Here is a 22388-nt window from a genome sequence, read left to right as displayed (position 1 = left end):
AAAAACCCAGGAAAACAAAATTAAATACTTAGAATTAAATCGTGATATAATTTTTCATTCTTCTAGCCTGAAGCTCTTTTTAGACTAGATAGTCTAATCAAGCCATTCAGTTGATAATTTTGTCCAACTGAAAACCAAATTGTCCCATGTCATGTCCTTACTATCTCAAATCAACTGGTGAATTCCTCCTGCAGAATACATGTAACTATTACCGAAACTGGACTCATAACATGCAAATGTTCCTCTTACTGTTGACCAGTTTAACTTGACATGTGTGTTATCTAATAGGACAGACAATCTGCTGAAGATGATTCATTGGGAAATTCCTTTTCCTTTGGACCCTCTTCTTCCCGAAAAGAGCCATTTGTTCAGTCCATGTGCTCTAATGCAAGTACATTTGGGGTTCAAGTGTGCATTGAGAGGAAAAGCGTACATGCAGCATTTATCAAAAATGTGCCTCTTTATTACCTAGTTGGAGAGCACACCCTTAGAATGAGCTTCAAACCAGGTAAATACAACTGTGCACAAAAAAGAAAGTAACGGGTAAGAGGGTAGGTGTATGTGTATATGCACATACATATTTGTATTCTGTACATATATATCTTTTGTATCTTAAGTACCTCTGAAACTAGCATTAGACCTGCCAGCCCTGCCAGTATTGGCAACAGACTACGCTTGTAGCAGGAATCCATTTCTTCCCGATTCGTCTGAGCAGCAATTTCCCAGCTCTCCCAGCAGTGCCACACAGCATGGCCAGCGTCAAGCAGAGCTGATTTGTGCCTGCAGAGCGTGTCTGATGCTTCCTGAATCGTTGGATTTAGGATGCAAGCACAGAGCAATTGGACATGGGCAGCAGATCTGATGAGTTGTCCTGTAGCTACAATCTAAAAACCCAGACTCTTAAAGGGAATTATGGATTAACCCTGCCACAATCTAGTCCTTAATGTCTTAATCCATGATCATAAGAAGTGAAAGCACAGCAGGCCACTGAATCTGGGTCTCCTAAGTATCAAACTAATGGCCTAACCATTGGACCATTCTTTACAATTCAAGAGTTGAGCCTCAGTTCCTTTCTGATGCCTAATTTGCTATCCCATAGTGTTGTCTAGTTAAGCAATCCAATTGACTTGACTGAAATCTGCTGATCATTCTGTTTATTGACTTGAAAAGATTCTAGTATCATGCTAATATTTTAAAATTTGGTTATTGGTAGTATGTGCTTTAGCTATTACAGAATTTTTTTAACAAAGTTATTCAATACCAAAAATAATTAATCACTGTTTATATTTTCATTTGGGGAGCAACAGCTAAGTAAATTTTAGCAAAAATTGGCTTATTCTACTATTTACCTGCTAATGCTCACAGTAATACTAATTGTCATGCAATTTCAGTTTACACAGAGGTACCTATTGAAAAAATACAAGTCACAATTCAAGCAGGAGACCAAGCTCCTACGAAAATGGTACGTTTAGTAAAATTTGAAGATCCAGAGGCACAAGTATCTTCCAGGAAAAAAGCAATTAAAAGAGTGAAGAAAATCCTTGGTGACACTGATGACCAGGTACTGATGTAAAAATCCACTTCTAGATTTGTGGGACACATTACACAAAGCTTAGTTATTTATATTTCTTTTACTAAGTATCTTCCATTTTTGAGATAGCATACAAAAAGTGGAAAATAAAGACAGGATTTTTGGTACACAAGTCTTTCTGCAGGTCTTTTGTTTGCATTGATCAGGTGGACATTAGAAAGAGCAGGTTGGTTGTGTAGGTTTTTCTGAAAATCTCTTGTAAGACACAAAATAACTGTTGTGGGCCCAAAAGGAAGTCTGTGTTTTTTGCAGATATTGCAACTGTAGCAAAAAGGTATGACACTTACCTACACAACTGGCCTGGAGATAGTCACAGCTACAGCACTGTCATTACCAACTTTGCTTACATGTAATTGTATGATGAACAGTTTCTACAATATTCATTATCACAAAAGGTTTTGGGGTATTGTTCTACATCTGCATAGTTTTAACACATTATTATGAATTTGTCTTATTGTGATGTATTACAAGAATGCTATCAGGCATACTTTTTGACTTTTAAGGCACATAGAGATTCATAGCTCTCTGCATCTAATTTTACTGACAGCCTTCTGCAGGATCACAGAAAAATAACTTTGTTTTTCCAATGGTATCATCGACTAGGGGACAAGAAAAGCCAGAAGCTCATCGTCCAGTGTCAGCAGCACCAGTGGAAGTGCTGAGAGTACAACGGGCAGCCCCTCCAGCAGCGACTCTGACAACAGAGCATCACGGGGAGTCAACCAGATACATCTGAAAACAAGGCGGTCCAAAGCCAAAGGAAAGAAATTCTACCCCTTTGGGGACAGTGGCGGTAGCAGTAGCAGCAGCAGTAGCAGCAGCAAAAGCAGTAGTAGTAGTGACAGTAGCAGTAGTAGTGGTAGCAGTAGCAGCAAAAGCAGCAGTAATAGTAGTATCAGCAGCAGCAGTAGCAGCAAAAGCAGTAGTAGCAGCAGCAAAAGCAGTAGCAGTAGTAGCAGCAGCAAGGGCAGTAGTAGCAGTAGCAGCAGCAAGGGCAGCAGTAGCAGTAGCAGTAGAAGCAGCAAAAGCAGGAGTAGCAGAAGCAAGGGTAGCAGCAGCAGTAGTAGCAGCAGCAAAGGTAGCAGCAAAGGCAGCAGCAGTAGCAGCACAGGTAGCAGCAACAGCAGCAGTAGCAAAGCATCTGGTACAAAGCATAAGGCTAAGAAGCAATCCAAGACCACATCATTTCCACATGCCAGCGCTGCTGAAGGAGAGAGAAGTGTCCGTGAGCAGAAGCATAAAACACAGAGTAGCAGCAGTAGCAGCAGAAGCACCAGCAGTAGCACCAGCAGCAGCAGTGAAAGCATTGGTGTTTCCCATCGCCAGAGCAAATATGAGAGACAAGCTGAGCAGAAACATGTCAAGTCCCAATTTAACAGTCACAGTAGTTATGACGTTTCTACAGAATGGGTAAAATTTTCTAATGCTTTGACTTCTACTAGGAGGTGAACATTACTGAGCTGTAGGTAGTAACTTCTTTTCAAATTTTGCAGGATTATCGCCTTCCAAAAGTATACCAGCTCCGTTTCAGGTCTGCTCACGTCCATTGGGTAGGTCCCTAACTCAAGTGCACATTCCCATGGTGGCTACAGCTGATATGATGAAGTGTATTACTGAAGGGCTTTGTTGGGTTCATTTCACTTGGGAATCCTGTATTATCCAATACCAACATTGACAACAGCCAAAATAAGTATACTTATTACTAAAATTCCAACTATTACATCCTTCTGTCATTGCAGCACTTGCAATCCTCAATATTTTGGTCAGGACCCCTTTGGGTTGGATGCTGTACGATGCAGCCAAAGCTAAGTTAACAAAGACCATGGAGGGAATTGTAAAACAGCAGGATGTTCCAATACGCATAGCTCTGTCCACAGTTTTTAGGGAATCATAGTAAAATCATCATGTATATGGATTGAATCAGAAACCAAGTTCAGTATGCAATATGGCACAGAGGTATTTTAAGTATATACTAGAAGGAAGATAACGTAGTGGCTTTTGCAAGTGTTACCTGTACAGTAATGTATCCTGCTGATGAAGGCAGAAGATGATTTACAGTGTTTTTAATTAATTTGTAATCTTGTTTTTGTTTTAAAAAAATATGGATATATTTGATCACTTCTTAAGGGTCAGTTTTTATTTGCCCTAACATTAGACCTGGACAATGTGATGTTGTCATTTGCAATCACTGTCTACACAGCATTCCTATCAGCAGAGAGGTCCAGGTGAATCCAAGACACATTCCTACCCAACATATTTCATGTTTGCATTATGATGACAAACACTCTAGATATGTCTAATCTATCTGTTACCTCTAGAAGGGAGGCTGATAGCTCTGATTTGAAGTCTACACTGGAAAACTAGAGGCCATGCCATAGCTTTTTAACCTGTTTTTGTTTCACAGCATCCAGATCAAAAGATATCAAGCAGCTCATCCTCATCTTCCTCTGAGTCAGGAAGCAGCCACAGCAATAGCAGCAGCAGTGGCAGCAGCAGCAGCAAGAGCAGCCACCCGAGCAGCACCAGCAGCAGCAGCAACAGCCACCACCATGGAGAAAACACTGGCCACAGCTCAAGGAGAAAGCATGTGGGCAGAGGAGTCAGTGTTCACCACAGCTGTGGTTCCAGCCTGATGCGTGAGGTACTACTCTCTGTGTGGTACACACGAGCAGCCGGGCTTTGCTGGCTGCTGAGCGGGAACGGTAGGTGTTGTGGCCCTCTAACCAGCTGAGGGGGTTAGGTACCAGGAGATATGCTGCAAATCAAGTTTGTAAATGGAAAGTCAAAGTCCGCTGAGGTATTTTCCCCCCATAAAAACATTTCTTCCAAATTCCCTTGGCTTCAGGGTTTGGTTTGCCAGTTTCTTTAGTATATTTTCCTTCATTTCTAAAGGTGTTGGCAGTATGTGAAAGCTTGGATTTGGAAATTATAAAAATTGAAGGGAATAGTGTTGTAAGTTAAGGTGGAAAGAATTTTTTTTTTCCTGTGAAAGCCCAAAATGCAAAATAAATTGCATTAAGGTAAAAATGGGAAGGAAATAAATACGGTTCATTTTAAGATTTTTTTTTAACCTAAGTCTGCGTAATTATTTTTAGGTGTAGACATGAGGTCATGAGTACATGAAGAGTGTAACTAAAGTCAGATTCTCCGTGGTTGTTACTGATAGATAAATGTAAAGTCCAGTTAAGCAAAGATCATTTTTATTACACACTTAGTATTCCACTAAGTAACTGTACTAAGTAAAGGTATCCACATAATAATAGAAAAAATAGCTCTGCAAATGCAGGCAATGTTTATGGGAACTCTGCTACTAAGAAGGATTTCAAAATAATTAATTGGCTTGAAGAAGCTGTAGTATAGTAAAATATGTTATGAACGTGTATACTGCTATGCAGCTATCTAGCACGTATTGTAGGCAGCTATTTGAAATATTAATACAATGCACAAAATCTTACTAAGTGCATAAAGATAATTTGGAAGAGTCTTGGATCCCGCATCAAAACAATCACGTCTTTGAAAATTCCCGGTGTTAATGCAATAATTAAGATTCCAACGAAATTTATTCTTAAATATTGGGGATATAGAAATACATACCACAAACCAAACTGATGAAGGATGAGGGCTGCTTCCTGCTATCAGCGCACATAAACTGGACTGTAGGCTCTCCAGTGAATACACAGAAATACTTAAGCACAGATGGCTGGGGGTTGTTTTTCAGCGCAACTTCCTGGGAGACGTAATTCCACCTGGCATTACGATTGTGGCACAGGCTGTAAGGAGTGACAGCAGAAATCAAGGTTATCAAGCTACAGCATATGTTCGTTCTGATGCTGCCAAAGTTGATGTGCAACTAGTTGTGGTTCAGCTGGCTGAAACCAATTGGAAAGTGTGTGCTGATGCTGTAATACTGCCTCGAAAAGCACAGGTAAGCACACAGGCAGCTTCGCCAAGAGAGATCTCTAAAAAGCTCAGAGTTTTTTCAATAAGCACAGAGCACTTGCTGATTAGGAGAACCAAACAGGAAAAACACACATATTTTGAAATGTTTCACAAAGTGTACAAAATTTCAGAAAATATTCATATGTTTCACCATTCTTTTGAATTAAAAAAAAACATCAGCCACTTCAAAATCTGGCAAGAAGAGATATTGACTTTCACGATACATCAAAATCTGACCAGTAGAAGTAGAATAAATGCTGAAAAATTGACTGCTTCATTACTACCTATTTATTATTTGCTGCACTATGAGTTTACTTGCCTAGGAATCTAGCCATTTTTCTCTGTATAATTCATTTCAGAAGACTCATAACTCAAATGCATTTGAAGTGTTGTACTTCTTAGGATTTATGTGAAAAGATGGAAAAAGTAAAGTTGAGTAATGTGTTGATGCCTGAGATAGCATTGTAAAATGACAAACAGGTCTTGTCTTTTCTTTTTCCGCATCTCCGTGTGCCATGCTCCCCTTGTGCTTTTTAATGCAAGGGGCCTTTGCATAACATTTTACAGACACTTTTTGCAGCTGCAACTAAAAAATTCAGCCTGATATTTCAGAATTTAGAAAAGTGGAATGGGATTCAAAACAAGAGGTATTGGAGAAGGCTAAAAGAAATTATAGTGCAGTCTTCTTCTAGCAAAAAATACATACTGTTTAAGAATTCCAAGACTTGGGAATATAAAGATTCAACATGAAGTTATGGGAAAGAAGAAAAACTTGCATTTCAAAATGGGCAAGATTGGTTCTGTGACTCTTTTCTGTAATTTGGGTAACTTTCCCCACTTGTAAAGGCCAGACTGAGATGGGGCAAGGAGTGCCGGGACTACAGGATAACAGCCATGGCTACCACAGGCCAGCTGGCGAAGAAACCAGCCATGCAGCTGAAAGTGCAATGGGGAAACCTTCCATCCTGGATAAAAAAGACAAGCACAGCGTATGTAATTTGCTCTTTCTTAAGTTGGTACATTGCACTTCTTACACTAGTTTGCTTTTAAAAACACTGACAGAACTGAATTAAATTTTCAATCCAAACTTATTTGGGCTTTTTTTTGGATAGAAAACACGAGTCCAATGGCACAAAAGTGTTGTGCAAATGTTCCATTTCCTCCACATTTCATATTAAAATACTTCCCCCAAATATTTAAAAACTTGACGTGCTTAATTTTATGTTCTGTATTAAATTATTTGATATTTCAGTTCAAAATGCCTTTTTGTTTTGAAATGTTCTTCTATTCAGTGTCAAAAACGTACCCAGTTAAAATGAGCAAAATAAATCCATTGTCTTTGCTTTGGATAAAATCAACCATTTAATTTGACCCAAGTATTATTTCTTTGACTTTTCAGTTCTTCCATTGTTTCCCTGATTTTTTAGCACTGCCAGTAGTCCTCATCCTCCCACGTCTGCTTTTGCTCATGTACCTGAGTTTGTCACATCTTGTTTACCTCTAGATTTATGCAATATGTTCCTGGTGCAGCACTCATGTTGGGCTTCTCAGAAGCAGATCAGAGAAATCCATCTCATCAATTTATAGTAAGGGCAGCTGCAACATCTTCACGAACAATTGATACAGTAATTAAAGCTCCTGGGGTATGTGTCAATTTTTTATTTTCCTTTTCCTTACTTTGAATGGATTTTCAACTAATAACTTTTTGATATTTAATGTACAGAAAATAACACAAAACATTCCCTTTTAGAGAAACTGCAATATACTTGACTATGTTACACAGATCTTGAAATACATACAAGAGTACTCTTGATTTTGTGCTGCTTTAGTGCAACACAGCAATAAGTTGAAAATCAGACTCTGTAGTCAAATACCTTATTTCCACGCTGAGAACAGCAGTTAGGTCCAAATTGTCTCAAGTGTGACTGCTCTGCACTCACACCTTTATTCGTTTTACCCAGTGTGACTAATTCTGTGGGATGTATAGGAATCTCAGAGCAGATAATGGAGGCCTTGAGAAGACCTTGCACTTTGTTGCAACCATGTAGAGCATCTATCTGTGTTGGCACTCAAGTTCCACATCTGCAGTAACCACGCTTGATGAGACAGATCTGAGCAAGTTATGACAGCCACAAATACAAGTCTGCCTTAATCAAACTAGAGCAGTTAGTTACACTCTCAGAGCAGCTTGCACAGGCTGGATCTTCAGAATCCCACTGATTAATTGGTCCTTGTCCACCAAATCCCTATGCACACCTTTGAAAAATTTCCCCTGTGGATTTCTGGCGAATTAATAACAGCTAGCTATTCATACACAGTTAAATTAGTGTGTCTTTAACCTTCCATTGGTGCTTCAGTATTACAGGATCTTTAATATATGATAACGAAGAAGTAAGCACACTAGGCCTGATTCTCTTGGTAAATGAGACATTGTAGCTACATTGAAGGATCTTACCACAATGCCTGTCATGACGATTTTCAGCCTGTAGTGGATGCTGTTCACTTTTCCAGAGATATCCATCGACTTACTCAGTTACCTGACTTGTTACCTTACTTTTAAAGAAGTCACTTAATTATCACTTAAACTTCGTCTCTGTCAGTTACTCTCCAACGTTCTTAGCAATTTTTCAAAAAGTCAAGAAGTGTGACTAGAAGACAATGATACCTCACAGAAGCTTAAGGTTTGGGTGCATCCTGGAGAGGCTAACGCAACTGCTGTTGTATAAATGCATCTTCAAGATTTTTTTTCAAGATAAGAGTCTTTTTGTTTGCAGTGATATCTTGAACAATATGGTTCAATTTGTCTTAATGTATTTTCATTTCTGCTTTTTCAGGTAACACTTTACTATCAGGCACTCCGAATGCCTTTCACTCTGCCCTTAGGCCCACCTCCATCTTACGAGACTCAAGACATCACTGCCTGGAATTTATTTCCTGAAATAGTTTCACAAATAGCACAAGAAGATCAATGTAAATATTACTTATATGCTTGTCTCATGAATAAGAAATGTTTCTAGATCTGTACTCTGCCATGGCTGGGCCTTGCCTTTCCTTGTAGTGATCTTCTAGCGAAGCATAACAGTTCTAATCCTGCTTTCTCAACAGCTCATTCCTTCACTTAGAAGCATGTTTGTTGGCAGGTGCATGAAGAGACTTCAAACTGATGTAAATATTCGGAGTTCAGGAATCATTCCTGACTGCAAACAGTAGAGGTTGTCTTTTGCTCCTTCTAAGAAGGTACCATCTCCACATTGAGAGGCATCAGATGAAGGGTACAAGACAGATCATGTATTTCCTGCCCTGTTTATTTTTTTCAAAAAGGAGTCATGTGAGTTTTAGCTGGTGGTTGCCTAGTACTTCTGTGGGAAAATGCGAACTGCTTTCTATCATGGTTACTATTATTAGTTTCTCACGAATTTGGTAGTATTAGTTTCTCACGAATTTGATAGTTCCTGTTAGCATGAATTTTGTGTTTATCACGTAGTCAAAAACAATACTAGTATAGTATATATCAGGTAGTTATTCTGTAGTGCTATCCTGTCCTTACAGACTCTGGCAGCACTTAAAGTTTCTGCCGAGGAGATGTTGAAATTCCTTTCCTGTTTGCTACGTAGTTCAGTCTCACAGAGGCAGCCTTCAATACTTTGCAGCAGCACCTATGCCATTGTCACATCTGCCATGTCTCTTCTGGTTTTGTTTTGCAGCCACATGTGAAGTCAGCGAGGGAAATTTCAAAACATTCGATCATGTGAGCCGTACATATTCTTTCAATAAAAGCTGCAGCCTGATAGTGTCCCAAGACTGCACTGAACACCCAAAATTCATCATTACTACAAGAAAGGCTGATCCTCGGTCTTTCTCAAGAGAGGTTCACATAAATACAACCTCAGTGTAAGTGTGGTTTATCCTGAGGGTTCAGGAATTAGGTATAAAATTTCAGGGAGTTAGTCTAGCTCTTAGGTGAAGCTAGTTTGCAATCAGATATATGGGGAAAGATGGGGCTTCCAGGAGGAATCCTCATCTGAGACTCTTCGGTTTAGTTGCTCTTGTCTTCAATTTTACAGCAACTGTTATCTAATAACCTGCTTAATATGTCCCCACGCTGTCTTTTTAAAGGTTGAATCTCAAAACCCAAAATCCTAATGAATTTTTCACTTTGGAAAGAAAACAACTCATTCATTCATTCAAATTCAGATGTTCAAATTGGCTCTCTGCTAGCTTTGGTCACAAATGTCTCTACTTTTCACATTTTCGATTAACCATTAGTTTCTTCTTTGATCTTTTGTTTTGTTTATTTTTTTTTCCTGAAGGAACATCACAATCTGTCCTGTGGCAAATTCATCTCTCCTTGTGTCATGCAATGAAGAACCAGTACTATCACACAGTGGCATTTCTGAGTATGAAAAAGGTAAGCTATGATAACCATTTTCCAGGACTGACCTGGAAAATAAATATCTTCAGGACAGTGTTTTTATAAACTTCACAGAAACATTTCACTGTAAAGAAAACACAAGTGAGATTAGTTCAAAGAAAAACTAGAGACTTTACTTTCTTAATCCTTGTATTGACTTACATTCCTGTGTTTCCTATAGCATGAACACTATTACTTTCCCTCAGCATAACTGAAAGGTAAATAAAGCACTTTTGTGTATTTATATGGTATGTCCAGTTTGGTGATTGTTTAGAAAAAAAGTACTTGTTGTGGTTGCAGTTAGATGCTTTGAGCCAGCTGTTTAGCTGGAACATCATCAATGTCATTATCATTTCAAGACTTCGCAGACCGGATACAAAAGTCAGTTCCAACTGCAGGGAAGAGCAGTAGACTATTTTTACAAGTAAAGAGATCATTTCTTCTATTTTTGCTTTCTCTCTCTAAAAAAAATAATATATTCAACTGTAGCAGCAGAATGATCATTGTGAATGAAAATGCATTATGGTTTGTTTTGTGTTACTCAGTTTCTCCATTAATTTGAAATTAAGCAGATCACCATATGATTCACTATTTTTTTACAGACAATGTTAAAATTTATAAAAATGCAACAGCAGTTATCGTGGAAGCTCCAACACATGGATTGAAGAATGTGACTTTTGATGGTGTGATCCTTAAGGTATTTGGCTTACTTTTAAGGTTACTGCTTCCTTTCGGTTCAGTACTTTGGCAATGCAACAGGCCAACACTTCAGTTTCTCTGCAAAGATGTCGTATTTTATAGGTTACCGTTGCTTCATGGATGAGAGGAAAGACTTGTGGAGTTTGTGGAAATAATGACAGAGAAAAGCACAATGAACTCCTAATGCCAAATCATAAGCTGGCACACAGCTGTTCTGCTTTTGTTCATTCATGGGTACTACTAGAAGAAACCTGCTCTGGTGGTGAGTAGATCTGAAAACAATTTATGCTAGGGGAGAATACAATTTTACTTTTCTTCTGCCAATAGTGAGTAATTTTTTTTTTTAAAGCAGCAGATATCTTTACTTCAATAGCAGTATATATCCATCCAGCAGTATATACTGACAATAGCAGTATATATCCATTTTAACGTCATTAACCATTGACTCTTTAAAACACTGCCTGTGAATATAGAGAATATATACTATAGCTAAAGTTTTTGTCTCCTGTGCATTTCAATGTTAAATTATTAATTCTGCTATAGTTTCTTTTCGGCGAAGCTACTGAAGGTGAAGGGTTCTGGAGCAGAGGCTCGCGCCGAGGGACCCTTTCTCCGGTGGCAAAACCGCAGCGGCGAGGCGGCAAAAAGCGCCGAGAGAGAGAGGAGACCCCGGCCCCCCCCCTCAGCGGGAAAGCGGGAAGTGCCAACGAGCAGCAGCTCTGACTCAGCGGGGGCGGAGTCGAGTGTGACAGCGGCAGTTTAAAAGCCATTATACAGCAGGACGGCTACGACTTGGTCGCCATCACAGAAACGTGGTGGGACAACTCGCATGACTGGCATGCTGTCATAGATGGCTACAGACTCTTTAGGAAAGACAGGTCAACAAGGAGAGGTGGGGGAGTTGCTCTATATGTGAGGGAGCAACTGGAATGCATTGAGCTTGGCCTGGGGGCAAGTGAAGAAGGAGTTGAAAGCTTGTGGGTTAGAATTAAGGGACAGGCTCACATGGGTGACATTACGGTGGGTGTATACTACAGGCCACCCGACCAGGAGGAGGAGGTTGATGAAGCCTTCTACAGGCAGCTGCAAGCAGCCTCACAGTCACAGGCTCTGGTTCTCATGGGGGACTTCAACCACCCTGACATCAGCTGGGAGGACCATACAGCTAGGCAGGCGCAATCCAGGAGGTTCCTACAGAGCATCGATGATAACTTTCTGATGCAAGTGGTGGAGGAACCAACAAGGAAAGGCGCGCTGCTGGACCTCGTGTTAACAAACAAGGAGGGATTGGTGGAGGACGTGAAGGTTGGAGGTAGACTCGGCTGCAGTGACCATGAAATGGTCGAGTTCAGGATCCTGCGTGGAGGAAACAGGGCGATAAGCAGGATCAAAACCCTGGACCTCAGGAGGGCTGACTTTGCCCTCTTCAAGGAGCTACTGCGAAGAATCCCGTGGGCCAGGGCTCTCGAAGGCAGGGGGGTCCATGAGTGCTGGTCGCTCTTTAAACAACACTTCTTCCATGCACAGGAGCAATGCATCCCCCTGAGAAAGAAATTTAGCAAAGGAGGCAGGAGACCTGCATGGTTAAACAAGGAGCTTCTAGCGGAGATCAGGCAGAAGAGAAAGGTGCATGGCATGTGGAAAGAGGGACAGGCCACTTGGGAAGAGTACAGAAACGTAGTGAGAGCATGCAGGGATGCGACGAGGAAGGCCAAGGCTCACCTGGAATTGAAGCTGGCAAGGGATGTCAAAAACAACAAGAAGGGCTTCTTCAACTACATCAGCAGCAAAAGGAAGGCTAGGGACAACGTGGGGCCGCTGCTGAATGAGGCGGGTGTCCTGGTGACGGAGGATGCGGAGAAGGCAGAGCTACTGAATGCCTTCTTTGCTTCAGTCTTCAGTGCTAAGACTGGCCCTCAGGAATCCCAGGCCCGGGAGGTAAGAGAAGAAGCCTACAGAGAGGACGACTTTCCCTTGGTCGAGGAGGACTGTGTGAGGGATCGCTTAAGCGATCTGGATGTCCACAAATCCATGGGCCCCGATGGAATGCACCCACGAGTGCTGAGGGAGCTGGCGGATGTCATTGCTGAGCCACTCTCCATCATCTTTGAGAGGTCCTGGAGGACTGGAGAGGTGCCCGAGGACTGGAGAAAGGCCAATGTCACTCCAATCTTCAAAAAGGGCAAGAAGGAGGACCCAGGGAACTACAGGCCAGTCAGCCTCACCTCCATCCCGGGAAAGGTGATGGAGCAGCTTATCCTGGAGGCCATCATCAAGCAAGTGGAAGAAAAGAAGGTTATCAGGAGTAGTCAGCATGGATTCACCAAGGGGAAATCATGCCTGACCAATCTGATAGCTTTCTACGATGACATGACTGGCTGGGTAGACGAAGGGAGAGCTGTGGATGTTATCTACCTTGACTTCAGCAAGGCTTTCGACACAGTCTCCCATGATATCCTCCTGGGGAAGCTGAGGAAGTGTGGGCTGGATGAGTGGTCGGTGAAGTGGATAGAGAACTGGCTGAATGGCAGAACTCAGAGGGTTGTCATCAGCGGCGCTGAGTCTAGTTGGAGGCTGGTGACAAGTGGTGTCCCTCAGGGGTCAGTACTGGGCCCAGTCTTGTTTAACTTCTTCATCAACGACCTGGATGAAGAGTTAGAATGTACCCTCAGCAAGTTTGCTGACGACACCAAACTGGGAGGTGTGGTAGATACACCAGAAGGCTGTGCTGCCATTCAGCGTGACCTGGATAGGCTGGAGAGCTGGGCAGAGAGGAACCTGATGAGGTTCAACAAGGGCAAGTGCAGGGTCCTGCACCTGGGGAGGAACAACCTCATGCACCAGTACAGGCTTGGGGTGGACCTGCTGGAGAGCAGCTCTGCGGAGAGGGACCTGGGTGTCCTGGTGGACGACAGGTTAACTATGAGCCAGCAGTGTGCCCTTGCTGCCAAGAAGGCCAATGGGATCCTGGGGTGCATCAAGAAGAGTGTGGCCAGCAGGACGAGGGAGGTTCTCCTTCCCCTCTACACTACCCTGGTGAGGCCTCATCTGGAGTACTGTGTCCAGTTCTGGGCTCCCCAGTTCAAGAAGGATGAAGAGCTACTGGAGAGAGTCCAGCGGAGGGCTACAAGGATGGTGAGGGGACTGGAACATCTCCACTACGAGGAGAGGTTGAGGGAACTGGGCTTGTTCAGCCTGAAGAAGAGAAGGCTGCGAGGGGACCTTATAAATGCCTACAAATATCTGAAGGGTGGGTGTCAGGAGGATGGTGCCAAGCTCTTTTCAGTGGTGCCCAGTGACAGGACAAGGGGTAATGGGCACAAACTGAGGCACAGGAAGTTCCGTCTGAACATGAGGAGGAACTTCTTCTCTCTGAGGGTGACGGAGCACTGGAACAGGCTGCCCAGGGAGGTTGTGGAGTCTCCTTCTCTGGAGATATTCAAGACCCGCCTGGACAAGGTCCTGTGCAGCCTGCTGTAGGTGACCCTGCTTCGGCGGGGGGGTTGGACTAGATGACCCACAGAGGTCCCTTCCAACCCCTACTATTCTGTGATTCTGTGATTCTGTGATTCTTACACTGAGTAGCTTTTTGCTTGGAGAGGCAAAATAAGACCGCATCTTGCTCCCACTGAAATTGGTGTGATTTCCACCACTAAATCAAAGCAGTTTCAGCTCTTTTGAGCAGACTTAATTTAATCAAACGCTTTGCAGACTATGAATGCAGTGTCAGATCTTAAGTTCATATAAATTTTCAGAGTGCACAAAATTTTATTTTTGCTCTGTACAATCTGAGGATGCAATCTTAGGAAAATATTTAGAAATATTCTTAAAGAGCTTCCTCTCACATGTAGCTGGAAAAATAATTATGGTCTCCCATAACATCAATACAGTTTTGTTCTGCAGGTCTCCATTTACCTTGGACCTGAGATAACTTTGTTGAAGTTAATGGTTGTTTTCTCCTTGACTTCAGTGGCGGCAGAATTGTACTTATCTGTGTGTCAGGAAACAGAGTCATAGCTGGGATCCTGTTAAGTTACATTATACCTTTTGAGCGAGATAATTGCAGCATTATAAAAATCATCCAATACAAAAATTATCCTTGATATTATTATATAAATGCTGCATTTTTTTTTATTCATTCACTACAGTTGACATTTTTCCTAATGCAATGAAGTAACCATTGTGCTTGCAGTATCTACTCTTAATAGCTTTCAGATATGAGAGGTTATTTTCTGTGTATTATGTAGTTCTAAAAAACTGGGTGTACATGATTCCATTTGGGTTATATTGTGCAATTAGATTTTAAAAATAGCTCCCCTTTCAGACTCTGTCCTCTATCCCCCAACTTATTACCATCCTATCTCGATAACCTCACTACTGTGAAAATGGTTTGTCAGGCACCTGTGTTTTAATAAAAGTTGAAGAGAAAATATGGACCTTTATTATTGCAAGGGTCGATTGGGATTTATTTCTACAATTTTAACTACCTTTCCTTTTCCTCTTAGGGTGCAAGCTGCAGCACAGTTATGTGAAGCTGAATCGAAATCCTACTATTGATGGAGAGGAATCTATGTGCTACTCTGTTGACCCAGTACTGAAATGTATGAAAGAGTGTACTCCAATCGAAAAAACTTCAGTTAAGGTTGGCTTCCACTGTTTCCCAAAAGGTACAATATTTTTCTCTCTCTGTGTCACGTACTGTAGGAGCTCTGTCAGAGCACTCGAAAGAACAAAATACAGCACAGCCACGCACAGATCTGTATTGCTCCAGCTCCTCTCTGAGCTGCTGTTTTTAATCCCATTAGTATTTGCTGTAACCACTGACAGTACTGGCCAGCTAAAAGCTAGTTTATATGATGGCAGGTAGCATCATCTGGGAAAAACATTTGAGGTGGTAAAAGGGGCAGCAGTGATCGATAAAATTTTTTTCGTGTTTTCAGGATCTCCATAAAATTGAGATAAGCAACACTGAGTCCTTCTATGCACATTACAGCCTGCAATTTTGTGTAGACCAGGGCAAGCAAAGCAATTGAAAGTCAGTCGTGTGACATGACTGCTGTGATTAGGCTGCTATGCTATGTCACTGTGCAATACATCAGCAAAAAGCACATTGCTGAAATGTTCTCTTGATTGTTCCAAAAATTGGTTTGTTTTTGAAGGTACTTTATACATACACACTCATGCCCCAGATTTTTAAAAATACTGGGCCCTTTTCTCCTTTCACTGATACCAGTTTGTCATGGATGTGATGCATTGTCTAACGCAGGTTCACACTGAAGTTAAGTAAGCATGAGAGGACAATCCAGCTAGGAACCTACAGATATTTCTGGTGCATTCCTTTCTAAATCTTTTCATGAATTACACAGTACATATATATCTTAGAGGGAAACCTACTATTAGGGAGTATCTACTGAAGTGGTATTTTCTCAGTGTTAACCACTGTTGGCCAAATCCAGTGTTACCTGGGATAATCCAGTGCAGTTTCACTGAAGCCAATGGACCCCTGTGTTGAGTAATACTGGAGAGGAACAGAGTATTTTATGTCTGATTTTAAATAACATCTATGTAGAACTTTACACTTCGCTCAAGTCATTAATATCTGCAATGTGCTGAATCAGCCCATAAAGGCAATGAGTATCTTTATATAATAGTCAACAGTCTACAACAGCCTGTTCAACAAGTAGAACAGAGAGAGTGCTAATAGTTGTCTGATGGCTTCCTGAGATGTGAATAGATGCATCCTTTCATGAAAAGAAAACCACACCCTAAACAAAAAATCCTTCCAAAATCTTGTCATATCCATGTTTCACAGATTTCTTTTGTGTGTCCAAGTCTGTATCTCTGAAATGTCATTATCCCAGACCACTCACTGCCTCAGAATATTAGGCTATAATAAAGTTGTCTCGTTCTCTCACAAAAATGTGTGAGAAAAGAGGAAAATCAGAAAAAAAGATATGTAGGTTGTCTCAGCCAGTGCTGCTTTTACAGCAACTGCAGGCTTCTCTGGTTCATTTACTGAACCAGAGACTGAGAAGTCTGCTAGCAGCACTCCTAATCAAGGGCTTTTTTTATTTATTTATTGTGAGGAGAAAGAGCAGGGGGAGGGGTAGGAGGAAAGAAAAAGATGCCATTTGTGTTTTTTTAGCAAGATGATTGCTTTTTCTCAGGCTAAGGATCAATAGGAAACCAAGGCCAGCCCTTAAAAACTGTTCTTTTTCTTTCTTTGTTCAAAGACTTGGAGAAGCACCAGAAACAAAATCCGCATCTTTCTCAAGCTGAGAACATGTATTTGCATACACTGGACAAAGAACTTTTCTCAGTTCTTTATATGAGAACTCAACCCTGATAGTCTGATGTTTCAAAAGAGAGGGACCCCACCACTGTCACCAGTGGAGCAAGGACAAAACAAAGTACAAGGGTGCAGAATTTCCCCTGTTGTCCTCCAGTCAGTGAGACTGTAGTCTTAGGATCTTGATTGAGGCAGACATCACCCTGAGTTTAAGTCCACATGCTGTTTTACGTTTCAAACATGCCACAAGCCCTACCCATAGGGATCATAGTTACTCAGCCATGATCCAATTTGCCAAGGGAACTGTTTCCTACATGGGTATGAACGTGACCAGACCCACAGTGAGCCCAAGGGTAAGAGAGATAACAAGAACTAATGTATATAAAAACAGAACTCACACATTTTATAGCATTTCTCATTTCACAGCTTGAAAATATTATATATTTTTAAAAAGCATCTCTGGCACCTTTCTGGGAAATATTAATTATCCATTTTATTATGCAAGACCTATGCTTCAGGTTGGACAGTAATTTAGCCAAGGGGAGTGTTAACACTTCAGGAGATAAGGACTGATAAAACCTGTACCCATACAGCAGTCTCCAGTTTCCCTGTGATGAGAGACGGCATGTTATAAATGTATTGTCCAGCTAAGGGATAAAACTAATGGAGGTAAAATTATGAAAGCTTTAATCTAAATGGATGTCCTAATATTCTTTCAGATGCAATGATAAACCTCCAACTAGCTAAGAATATTTATTGGGAGGATGAATATCATTATTCCATTTAGATTATTTCAGTATTAAGGGATATGGCTTATTCAAGCTGGTGTTGATAAAGCAGTGTGGTAAGGTTAATACTGCAACTGACAATGCTCTGCCAGATTTCAAAATTTATGGGAAACTTTAATTAGAAGTTTATGAACCTCTGAAAATTCTCCAAAGGGCTTATCCTTCAGAATGAACTTCGACAAGTAGTCAGCTGAAATACACAGTGATATGCAGCACTAACATAAAAAGAGATTGCTGATGTGTGTTGGTACGTGGTGGTCTTACACAGACAGTGGCTACCTCCAGCACTTTTACAGCCTCCTGCCTGTTGTCTTTGTGCTTCATGAAATGTTATTCGTTTTGGTTTTAGGGAAGTATTATAGTAATTATATCATGGATGAAAATCCTGCTCCAAGTCAAGAAGTCAGTTAGATGTCAGTTGTGGGGGCAGGATTTCATTCTTTACTTGGTGAGGGACCTGGCAGCCATCAAAACAGTATTTCCTTGAAATGTGTTAATATGCTTGATGTTAGTTAACAATGGCTTCGCTTTTCTGACAGACACTGCTGTAAGCCTGCTGGAATGGCAGAGAGGCAGCGATAAGAAATCTGCATCTGAGGATGTTGTGGAGTCTGTGGATGCTGACATTGATTGTACCTGCACTGGTGACTGTAGTTAAGCTAAAAGCTTTAGTGTTGTGCTATAGACATACTATACAAATAATTGAATAGCTGGACAGATAAGAAGGAAATATAATAGCTGTAGTAAAATATTAAGAAATGTGCTTGAAGAAAATAAGCCTACTGCATTGCATCCAAAGTCAAATGCATTATGTACAGTCTGCACTGCTTAATAAATATGTTGTTCATTAAATAAGTATTCATGTGGTCTCTTTCTTTATTTTTCCCTATCAACAAAACAATCAGACCAACTACAATATTATCCAGAAATTCTACTTCCTTTTGTCTGAAATATAATTACAGCAGTCCTCTCTTAAAATCATGTTCACTAGGTGATGAAAGGAAAACATGATTACGGCTACTGCTAACATTCCATTGTGCAGAGAATTTCATATTTAGCATACTAAAGACACAGTAAGCATTTGTTTTCTTTTATGTTTTCTGGTAAAGAGCAAAGTCTGTTCTTGGAACCGTTCTGCAAAAAAATGCATTTTACTCCCAGCAAGACCATTAGCCTTAGTACATTCTACAAAGGAATGAATTGGACTGCTAGACTCCCACTGTAGCTTTCCAGAGAGCTATAGTGTATGACACCGTCCCCATTTTAATTTAAATTTCAATGGATGTGCTGTTGCTTCTTGAGCTAAAAGTATGAATAGGAACTTTTTTTTTTTTTGGTTTACCATCTCCTATGGTATATCTATGAAAACGATTGCTTCAAAAACTTCGGGGAACAATAATACATCAGGTAGCATTCCAAATACTCCAAAAAAGTAATATGTAGAAAAATAGGTAAGATCAATAACATCATGAAGCTAAAATAGAGTACAAGCAGGACAGTTAGACTGTGTTTAACCAGTGAAGTGTCAATATGTTAGCTTTCACAAGGCCTGTACAGAAAGGCAATTCCCTCCCACCCCAGGGGACCAGGAATAGGTGGCACCTTGAAACCTCAAGCAACAGCATCTCTTCACCTTGTACACAAATCAGCCATGCAGTGAACCGTGATACTTCTTGCACAACAGGCAATAGCAGGCAGCATGCTCTTCCAAAAGAAGCCTTAGCATGGGCAAGGTACTGCTGAACCCAAATGCTGTCAGGAAACTGTCAGTAAAGAAAATACTTTTCCTTCTAACTAAAAACTGAGGTATCAGCAAAGCAATTGAAGACAGTAGCTGAACAATTACAGAATAACTTTTTTCAGTGCTTTTCTTTCACTTGCAGAAACATGAATAGCATATAGTACTCCTCTCTCTCTCAGGTTGCAGCTTGCCACAAACTTGAAGTTAGAAAAGACTTGTTTCTTCTCAGCATGCTGCACTTACTTCATTACTTCTAGAAGAAAGTAAGCCTTTATGAGTTTGTTCAAATCAGGGTTCAGCGCACTGAGCCCTGATGTGTATCCTGTGGCACACACATTTGCCACTGCCCCTAAACCTCTCTCCTGAGGGTAACTTGCAGAGGCCAAAAGGGGGCTACCTGCCTCTTTCCATTCCCCCAGCCTTAATTTAGTCTATACATTGTATCTGAGCACCTTTATGTGTACTGGGTCGATATGCAGGTAGCCTGTGCTCTATCCAGCATTTTTTTTTCATGCGAGTATATTCAAACGGAGACCAGTAACTTGAGTTCTTGCAGTGTGCTTTTATTTGTAATAAAGCATTCACAAATTCCCTGTACATAAGCTGTGTTTTGCTAACTCGTCAGAAGAGCTGCACTGCAAAAAGAGTAGCCTGAAACAAAAGGGGAGATGAAGGGTATTACATTCCACTTTCCTTTAAAATCACACTAATATTACAGCTGGAAAGCCCTTTTCTTCCTGGTATTGTTTTCACTGTGGCTTATGGGAGATTTTCCATTTACTTTCATAGGATCAGGCAGTCATCTTTAATCCAACACCTTTCTCTTTAATCTGCTTGTTTACAAAAGAGAAACTTTTGCCAGTCAACCACTTCAAACAAGACAAAGGTAGCTAAGAAATGTAGTGCGAGAAGAAAAATGAACTTTCATGCTCAACTACTAGAACAGGAATTTAGTAACAGCTAAGAGGCATTAGTAAGAGAAGTACTTCTGCTCGCAGTAAAACACAGTCATCTACACAGAAGCATGACACTAATTAACAATGATCAAGCTGGGACATAAAGTACAAAAAATACAAGCAGCTTGTAAAGGCAAATGCCTTCTCCCAGAAACAATTTACAGACTGTTCAAGTCATTGGAAAAAACTTCAAGGCAGAGACTGATCAGCAGTCCTAAATTAGTTTATTCTACAATGATGATATATAATAACAATCCATACTGTACAGCATTAAAAAATGATGAGCGTGCCAGGTCAGGCCTGTCCCCGCTGAAGCCCCACTTTGGATCCCGCACCAACAAGCAGGCACCGCCGGTGCCCCAATTAAAGGGAGCGACCATAGCAGCTACACGTCTCTTTCTTCTAAATTGTCATGCCCAGACAAAGGTATCCTGCCTGTGCTAAAACCACACACGTCTGCCTTTCCCCCAGCTGCAGCTCCGCGGTTAGCACTTTCCACTGGTTGCAGTGTTCATGGGCACTAAAGCTCCCAGCAAGATCCTACGTGCAACGGCTTGAGCCCAGAAGTCCTAAAATAACTCCTAGCTCACACGCTGTCCTAGACGCAAGGAAAGAATGGTGAAAATGACCCACAATGTCAGAGCACGGCCAGGGTATTCACTCACCATCACCCTACCAGCAACGCAGCCTGGGCTGGGGTGCAGGCTCAGCCAGAGGGGAAAGTGGTAGCTAGCAAAACCCAGGCACGCTCCACTCTCTGCTCTGTGCAGGGCACGGGTGAGACACAGCTCTTATTATTTCCACTTTGAAGGGGGCACCTTTCATTTCTGTCCACTTCCTCTTCGTTAGTGCCCTCTTGCTGAGACAGCTGAATGCCTTTGACTGACTGAAAGACTCCGCTGATGTTACAGCTGTAAAAATCCAAATATAATGAAAGTTAGCAAAGCCTGAGGTTGGCAGTGGGCACGGCAAAGCAAAACACTTAGAATCAGCTCATTTTGCCAAAGGAATTAAGAGCATTAGTGGTACAAGTGTGAAAAAGCCCTTCTGGAGTTTCTAATGCACCACATAGACATTTCCAACCCATCTGGGAAGATATCTGCAGTCCAGATTCAAACCTCATTAGGAAATCATGCCTGTCCTATCTTATAAAGCAAACCAAAGTTATATAGCCCACCGAGTATTAAAATGTGTACTTCACAGTCTCATCTTTTATGCACTCTACTTTTCATTCCTAGTGCTTCTCAATGATATGAATTAATGAACTCTGGACTTCACTGTACCAGTCAAGGAATATGACCTCGCAATTATAGTACTCCAGCATTGTTTAAAAGAAAAAGTGTCAGAAAAAAGATGGAGGCCTAAGCGTAGCCCAGGCTTGAGTCCTGATCCTGCCTTTGCAGCTTTGTAATGCAGTTTTGCATGGGACTCAGGATTTCAGTGCCTCATTTTCTGCATCTCAAGGGTATGACCACTTATCTACTTGCTGGAGTCAGAAATGCTTATGAATTCATAGTCCCGTATGTCTTTTGCAAGTTCTTCAGTAATTCTAGAAATGAAAAGTAAATTTTTCCACAAGATCTCCTAACTACAGGAGTATATTTTATTGCTAAGTTGAAGGTTTTCATTTTCAGATTCATCCAACTGTAAAATAAGTATACATTTGGAAAAAATCAAAACAATGTATTTAATTTGTTCATGGTCAGCTTTGGTTAAACCTTAGGGGATTGTTCATAAAAGCCTAGAACTGGATCCTGCTATTCCAGGGGGTTAGGCAAAAGGCTATTGGACACACAGTCTTTTGTATCCTAGACAAAGACAACAAACCTTTTGTCCATCAGACCTGGCTCTTTTGATTCACTAATTTTAAATGACACAGTGACTCTCAGGAAAGCATGGTCATTCTGCTCCAGAGAAAGGAGCTGCAGCGTGATAGGAAAGGACAAAAACATTAATATCAGACCCCTCCTGGAA

At 41.1% G+C, this 22388-nt stretch overlaps 1 protein-coding gene across 1 annotated transcript in view; it reads left to right on the top strand.

The window, feature by feature from the left end:
• The window catches only part of LOC104338827 (vitellogenin-1-like), a 46767-nt gene extending 28330 nt beyond the window's left edge, over positions 1–18437 (top strand). The window contains exons 21-35 of the mRNA XM_075424060.1: positions 289–508; positions 1392–1561; positions 2195–3001; positions 3085–3141; positions 3996–4232; positions 5310–5516; positions 6377–6519; positions 7035–7173; positions 8365–8500; positions 9235–9421; positions 9841–9938; positions 10544–10638; positions 10743–10902; positions 15146–15307; positions 18257–18437. Of these exons, the coding sequence (XP_075280175.1) occupies positions 289–508; positions 1392–1561; positions 2195–3001; positions 3085–3141; positions 3996–4232; positions 5310–5516; positions 6377–6519; positions 7035–7173; positions 8365–8500; positions 9235–9421; positions 9841–9938; positions 10544–10638; positions 10743–10902; positions 15146–15307; positions 18257–18375 (2937 nt within the window). The 3' untranslated portion in view covers positions 18376–18437. The remainder of the gene's footprint in view (positions 1–288; positions 509–1391; positions 1562–2194; positions 3002–3084; positions 3142–3995; positions 4233–5309; positions 5517–6376; positions 6520–7034; positions 7174–8364; positions 8501–9234; positions 9422–9840; positions 9939–10543; positions 10639–10742; positions 10903–15145; positions 15308–18256) is intronic.
• The last annotated feature ends 3951 nt before the right edge of the window (positions 18438–22388 follow it).

The sequence above is a fragment of the Opisthocomus hoazin genome, chromosome 6 (assembly GCF_030867145.1).
Source record: "Opisthocomus hoazin isolate bOpiHoa1 chromosome 6, bOpiHoa1.hap1, whole genome shotgun sequence".
In the NCBI taxonomy this organism is placed as follows: domain Eukaryota; kingdom Metazoa; phylum Chordata; class Aves; order Opisthocomiformes; family Opisthocomidae; genus Opisthocomus; species Opisthocomus hoazin.
The sequence above is the reverse complement of the archived record's forward strand: the minus strand, read 5'-3'. Positions and strand labels throughout refer to the sequence as shown.